The 7891-nt window shown below is 36.4% G+C and overlaps 1 protein-coding gene across 2 annotated transcripts; it reads left to right on the forward strand.

The window, feature by feature from the left end:
- The first annotated feature begins 3309 nt into the window (after positions 1–3309).
- LOC135169756 (uncharacterized) lies at positions 3310–7755 on the forward strand. 2 transcript variants are annotated; one of them, XM_064135034.1, is made up of 6 exons: positions 3310–3568; positions 3661–3876; positions 4583–4756; positions 4864–5058; positions 5302–5743; positions 5975–7755. In XM_064135034.1, exons 1-5 carry the CDS (start codon positions 3310–3312, stop codon positions 5484–5486), a joined length of 1029 nt encoding a protein of 342 aa, XP_063991104.1. In that variant the 3' UTR covers positions 5487–5743; positions 5975–7755. The 2 variants fall into 2 exon arrangements, with proteins under 2 accessions (XP_063991104.1, XP_063991105.1); XM_064135035.1 differs by lacking the exon at positions 4583–4756.
- The last annotated feature ends 136 nt before the right edge of the window (positions 7756–7891 follow it).

Raw genomic sequence — 7891 nt, forward strand, 5'->3', positions numbered from 1 at the left:
ACTCACGTGTGATATAGACTGGCAAAGAGCACGGTTTGCCGGGCTTGGGCAACCACGCTTGACCCGAGGTATGGCCAGACTGGTAAAGAGCATGGCTTGCCAGGCTTGGGTCACCAAGCTTGCCCCGAGACATGGCCAGGCAGACAAGGGGCATGGTTTGCCAGGCTTGGGTCCCATATGGAACAGCATTCCAAAAATTGAATTCTCATGGGGAATGTTCCTTCACTAAATTTTTCGTCCTTTGATTCTCCTTCTTCCGAAGGTACCATTATTTCTTCTGAACATACTATTTCAGGGGAAAATATGCGTGGATATCACCGTATACCACACATTCTATGACAACAGCCCGTAAGATGGCGTGTTGAGTAGTCTGATTGTGGCAGTAGACATGAGTGTCGTGTGCGGCAATTTATTATTTTAATATTACTCTTTTACTATTGTAATATGTCTCAGAGTTCATATTCACGGGTTAAAAAATACAGACATTTTCATCAACTGAAGAAAAAAGAATCTGTAAACGTAGAAGGCGCTAAAGAAAAAACTCCGGATTACAGTGAACGCAATAATGCCGATGAGGAAGAGGTTAGTTTGCCAACAGCCAATGAAATAACTATCCGTAGTGGATCTATTGTGGATCAAATTAGTGGAGATGTCGATGTTCGACATCTCGATGATAATGCTAGTGCTTGTGGTGATAGTTGGTCGGGTGGTGATGGTGATTGTGGCTCGTATAAGCATCTTAATGATTGCATCAGTGAATCCAATAGCAGCGTTGGAGACAGGGATGAACCAATTCTTGGGGGCTCAGGTTGTGATGGTGATTCAGATGACATTGACAATGATTTCAACAAAGTATTCACTGACAGCATTGGAGACAAGAATACACAAACTCTGGACAAATTGGAACCGCGGGGAATGGAGCAAAAAATTAATCAATGGGCAGTGAAATTCAGAAGAGCTACAACAGCAGAAGCAATCGATGAATTGTTAGCCATTTTAAGAAGTGAAGGTTACACATCAATACCCAAGACTACACGGCAGCTTTTGCAAACTCCCCATTGCAGACACCTAACAACCATGAGAGGAGTTCATGAGATTCCAGGTGAATTCATTTATTTGGGAATCGCCTCGGGACTCAGAAAAATAATTTCAACTCAAATTTATCGAGAAAACGACATTTCTCTTCTGGTTCATATTGACGGTATGCAGGTATACCGGAATGCTAAGAAGGAAATTTGGCCAATTTCAATAAAAATACAGCATCCAAATTACACTACCAAACCCTTTGCTGCCGCGATTTATTGTGGGGATGGGAAACCATTATCAGCCACAGAATTCATGACTGATTTTGTTGAAGAGGCCAATGAACTCCAAGAAAATGGTTTGCGCATTGATGACAAGGTTTTTGAGGTGAAAATTGTAGCAATAGTGGCTGATTCGCCAGCTCGAGCATTCATTTGCTGCCACAAAGCTCCTGGAGCCTTCTATGCCTGTGGAAGGTGTTTCACCAAGGGCATTACAGTAGGTTGTGGAAGACGAGGAAAACGCATATATCCAGTGACCAATGCAAATTTACGCACTAAAGTATCCTACGAGACGCGAGTTCAACCAGAACATCATTATGAAGGTTCTGTGTCCCCGCTGCTCTCTTTGGATAGATTCGATCTGACAAAACAAGTGCCATTAGATTTAATGCATTTATTCTATTCTGGTAATATGAAATGGCTGCTGGATAAATGGCTAACGAGAAGTTCAGCCCAGAGGATCAAATTAGCTGATGTTCGTCGGCTTGATGGTATTATGAGGTCATTAAAAGCCGATATCCCTATTGAATTTCAAAGGAAAGAATTTGATGTGAATAATATCTCAAGATGGAAAGCATCACAATTCAAGTTTTTCCTTAATTATTGTGGTATCGTCGTGTTACAAGATTTCTTACCGAAACCTTTACGTTGTCATTTCTCATTATTTGTCTTTGCTAGCAGAATTTTAAACAGTAAGGAATTCGTTAAGGATTTGAGTGAATATGCTGGATCTCTGCTAAAAATTTGTTTCGAGACGTTACCTGATGTTTATAATGATGAAGGGGCTCAAGTTCTCAGTTGGCATAGTATCATCCACGTTGCTAATGATGCCCAATACTTTAAAATTCCTCTGAATGAGCTCTCAGCGTTTTGGGGAGAGAGTTACATTGGTTTATTTAAAAAACTCGTTCATTCTTCGATAAAACCACTCACACAAATTATCAACAGACTAACTGAGATGGAGTCTGGAGGAACCATGGTAATTAATCAGAAACACATACTGAGTGATTGGGTTATCGCGAGAAAGCCTACAACGATGATAATTGATGGGGAAATTCATTTAACATCAAATATGATCAACATCAATGGTCTAACCTTGACGACAAGTCATCCAAATAACGTGGTACTCCTAGATATTGAGAAAGTTTTCGTAATTTCACAAATTCTCGTTAAATCAGGAAAATCCAAAATTTGTGATGATCTTACTGGTATATATATTTTCGGACACCAGGAAAGTAGTAGGGAAGAGGCGTTTAGTTATCCAGACTTTTCCAGTCGAGTAGGAATATTCTACATTAAGTCCTGGGCAGCTGAAATGACATGTAAGAAGGCACACAAAATTAAACACAAATGTGCTTTATTAAATGTAACTGGACGACAATACGCCATATCCCTCCTCCACTAGAAAATAACGTAAAAATTGTTCGCATTGTGAAATGCAGTTTTTTTTTGGTAAGAGGGTATATGAATGAGGGTATATGTTTTAGTTGAACTCGTGATTAAAATTGTGGAAGAAACAAACAATTTTATGTTTTAAATCAACAATCGACATGAAAATCCGATCATCGAGGTCGTTAGAAAATTTCAATAGTGGAGTCGTTACATGCAAGTGGGACATAAATCGGTTAGATCTGGCGTCCGTGTACATAACCTTTCATAATTGCTCGTATCATCCGTTTATCGGGCTTTTTGTCTCAAATTCGGATTTCACCAACTAAGTTGACGGTAAATTACAAGAAGTGAGAATTTAATGTGAATTAAATGTGTGTTAAGTGTTTGACAGATATTTGTGATATAATCGTTTTGAAGGAATAGTGGCGCTAAAAAAGAAGCATCAGTGGGGTGATGACAAAAAACCGTTCAAAACACATGGAAATAGAAACGCAATTTTTTCTGTTAAATAATAAGCTATATGCATCATTCTGCAAAGTTATCAGTTTATATGAAACTACTCGAAAACACCAGGTTCAATTGTACGAATCGTGATTTTTTTTCATAACCTAAAATGTCGGAAACCTCACATCCATCTCGCGATCCAAAAAATCTCAGCGAACCATTCGCAGTCATCGAATTTCTCGAGAAAAACGAAAAAGGGCTACCATGCATTGATTTGGTGCCGAAAAAATGGTTTAATAGTGCAGAAGAAGACACCTGTAAATTCCCACCGACAACTGAATATCATCTACTTGACGACTACTTGGAAAAATTGCACTCGCCCAAGGACTCTTGGCAAAGTTATCCATTTTGCTTCATCACCGGAGCAGGTACAAAAATTGAAATGACTCCACTTATAACTTGATGAATTGCTCGATGGGTTCATTTCAATATTAAAGGATCATATGTTGATTGTGTTCAGCTGATTTGGATCAGGGTCGCAGAAGATTAAAAAAGGCCCAAGTAACTCTCAACTGTGAGACAACCGATGGTGAAAATGATCGAAAGGGGGGGAGGTCCGAAACTTCCTCGAAAGCAAAAATTTCAGCAAAACCCTTAACTGCATCAAAGTCTCAACTAAACAACATCTTTAGTACTAAAATCCCGATTCCACCTAGAAATCAAACTCCAAAGTCTGGTAAGTCCTGTTAATATGAAGTAAAAGTCAATTATCAACAATTATAACCACTCTTAACCCCAATTATTCATCCCCAATTTATTCAACTCTCGTATTTAACATCAAAAGACCCATCGTTCCCTAAATTGGGAATTAGATTGACCGAATTTTTGAAATCTTTTACAAAATAAATATTAATTATGTATCTGTGCAGTCATTACATGTGTATTTGTCTCGAAACATCGTTTTAAGAGAGAATCGCATTGAATGATTTTATAAGAAAATTTTTATTATGTTGTGGTCGAAAAATATTAGGTTATTTTTTTTTATTGCAATTCTTTACTCATCAAAAAATTGAGTCGCTAACAGAAATCACTACGTGCGAACAAGATAAAGTGGAAAATTTATGATTTACACTTGATATGATTGTTTATACATAAAAGCATTGGAATGTTGAGGGGACGAGAAACGTTCCATTTTTCCCCACCATCTCTTATGTAGGAAAGCATTATAATTCTGTTGTGAAGAGGTAAATCAAAGTGAACATCTACGGAAAATGGTAAAATTTTGATAGAAACCTTTTTTGTAGGAGCGATAGGTTCTACAAAAAAAATATTTTTTCAAATGCATGCATTCTTTCCCCACTTTGAAATAGCTATAAAAAACAAAGGCTGGAGACAACTTACGTTGTGTTACTACTTCACTACAAACTTGTAAAATTTCGTAGGTATACAAGCAAAACCAAAGACAAGATTTCAAAGCATTTACCAGAGTGGATCTGACTCTGAAGACGAAAATCATGATTGTCTTATAGCTAATCCTGAGGAGATTCGAGCCTCAAAGGCTCAAAATAATTCTGGCTTTTTGCAAATGTCGAGTAAATCGCGATCTGTACCAACAGGTAATAAATCAATTTTGAGGTAATATGGGACTGTAGCACGTAATTCTAAGTTCGTGTTAATTAAATGATCCGGTCAGGGATAAATCATCATTTTCAATAATTTCCAGGTGCATGTTTATCATTTAAACAGCGGTCAAGGAAGAATATTACTTTGCTTAAAGACGTCGAAACTGATGAATCTGAGAGCAATGATTCCTCCGATGGAATTCTGCAGTCACCTACAAAATCGATGGACTCAGCGAGAAATACAAGAAAAGAACTTCATTTGACACCTCCTTCACCACTAGTCCATAACGCTTCAGGTAAAATCGGCTCGGATATTCCATGACCAATCATCGGCCAAGTTCCTCCCGCATGAAAAAATTTATATTTATAAATATTTGAAAATGGTCCAATTTATATTTTGAACATTCTTTACAAAATTCGGAACTTATATAGAATTAGATTATATTATATATTTTTGGTGGGGGCTTGGGTAGTTTTTTTTTCATCTGATGCTGCTACCCATCAATTTATATCGTTTGGTCCTCCTTTAATTTCATAAGGTAACCGAAAAAGGCGTGCATCGTCTACTACACGCGCTGAAGACGGATTGAATTCGATTGTGAGCCCAGGAACTCCAAAAACTTCACGATCAATGATGGTACCCCTGCTAAGATGCCAAAAATGCTGGGACCACAAAACCAGTTGTCATCTAGTCATTATGCTGATAATGAACGTCGAATCCTGAACTCCCTTCGAGATTACTTTGATCAGCAATTAGATGAAAAGCTCGAAAATTTAAGACGCAGGATGGCTTACGATTTAAAGCAGTCTATGAATGAGCTCAAGACCACAATCATTGGCACTAATCTAGCCCCAGCTTCTGGTCCTAGCTTGCTTGAAATACAGAAGCAGATGTCTACGCCACTACCATTTGAAATGGATGATAAGTTCCAGGAATACGAAGCGATATTGACAACGGACCCAAATCTCGTAGAAACACTGGTAATATATCTGAAATTGATCGTTTTTCTTCTTTTTTATGTAAAATCAATAAATTGGGCGGTGACACATGCACTGGGTTCGTTTTCTGGTGATGAAAAAATCTTTCATCACCGGGACTCAAGTCTACGTCACTGGAACGCTTTGGTTATAGAACCAACCCGCTGGCGATGAGCCCAAAGATGTCTTCTCATGTTCATAAATTCAAAAAAATTTCCCTTCTTTTATTTTTAGCGATTATTCATGAGAGTTTTGATAAGCAATAAAAAAGAGATGAAAATATGTGTTTCCACTATCCTATCTGCGGTTCTGAGGAAGACAGTGTCACTGCACTATTCTGGTTACGGAAAGGAAGCTGGCGGAAAGAAAAAGAAAAATTTTTATAACACTACAGTATGCAAAGTACTGATTGATGTGATAATTGAGGTAATAGGATCCAGCACTGATGAGAAGAAGATAATGTCAGAAGTAAGTACTTGGTTGTCACGTTCTGGCGATCGAGAGGGTGGGCGTAAGGAACGACAACGCGGGTCAAGTCATCATAACGAGAATAATTCAGTTTGTTCCTTTGATACCAATCGATAATACTTCATTTTTCCGGGATAAATGGAATTGTAAAATCACTGTGTTAATATGACTCCATTAGTTCATTTTCGTAATTGTATTAGTTGTGATATTCTTGATAAAAGGTACGATTAATAGGAAAAGTTTATATTATCAATATATTTTTATCGCGAGGCGTTTCATTGGGCAGAATATATATTAATATATGAATATTGTTTAGTATTCGGCTGTCATTGAAGTATTAATTATATTTATTATATTTCTCCTGGCGAGGTCGGAAATCCAGAAGATGGAAATAACAATTGGAAAATGTGATGTATCTTAGCATAATAAAGTATTTTCTATGTCATTTCCTCATAAGTTAGATCACGGGAATAAATATCCGTTGTTGGTTCAGGGATTAAATATTATGTCCAAAAGTTTAAAGGGAAAAATAATAAGTGGATTTTTAATTTTTAAGAAAAATTCTAATGAAAGTAATTTCAGCCATTGAGAGCTGTTTTCAGTATTTGGTGATTCAAGTCAAATAATATTTATAAGGTTGAAGTTTCACAATCGGACTGCGTCCATATTCCCCAAAGATTTCAAATTTAAGGGTTGAAATTAATTAGTTATATGTAATCCTATCCAAGACTTTTTTATATTTCTAAGTTTGTTTGAAAGAGTGAATATAATAAGCAATATTATATAGAACTAGCACACAATCAATGCAACTAAATATCATTCTGTGTTCCGGAGTTGCAGATGGAGAAGACATTATTGTAAAAAAAGGACGTCTTTCCGAGATGAAAAAATAATTCTTATCAGGATAATTCGTATCAGCAATTGTCTATGGATATAAGAATTAATTCTTATCATCCATAGCGGAATAAATTATCCATAATATTGCTATTATAATGACTGTTTTCATGCTTGAATTGAAGCACGATAATTTATCAATTCTAAACTACTAATTTAAAAAATAACATTGGTGCGTTATTTTGTTGGATATTTTGTTAATACAATCTTCGAATTCTGAAGACTGACTGCTAATATTATTAGATTGTAAGAGAGAGTTTATTAAGACTTAATATGGTATGTCGTATTAAATTTCGGATTCAAATGATCTACGTAGATTATTTATTTTAAAAGCGGATGAAAATAATCCACAAAAGATTTTTCTACAATTTATACCTGCAATCATTTTTTTGAGTTTTCATATTCTGTTCGCGGAAAAATCTCATAGTTGTGATTATCTTTCATGAAAATTGGAGATACAAACACTGCATATCTTTAACTGTTCAACCAAAATCGGATGAAAACATGTACTATGTCGATAGGAGGAAAAAAGTTTTTGATTGGAGGAGTTTTTTTGTCAATAGATTTAATAAATTTAAATATAAGTTTTGTCACATAATAAAACTGTTTTCTGTATAATGTTGAAGGTAATAAATACATGTCTGCTTATCAGATATACCGTTCATATATTTATTGGTGATTCTGAACCCAATACAGGCAACGGTTGGAGCCTGGCCACAGCTCTGGTCGTAAATCTGGGCCAATTTCGGGCCGAATGGTCAGCCCAGAATGCGGCCAAAGTTCGGCAAT

This window comes from Diachasmimorpha longicaudata, chromosome 15 (genome assembly GCF_034640455.1).
Source record: "Diachasmimorpha longicaudata isolate KC_UGA_2023 chromosome 15, iyDiaLong2, whole genome shotgun sequence".
NCBI classification, from domain to species: domain Eukaryota; kingdom Metazoa; phylum Arthropoda; class Insecta; order Hymenoptera; family Braconidae; genus Diachasmimorpha; species Diachasmimorpha longicaudata.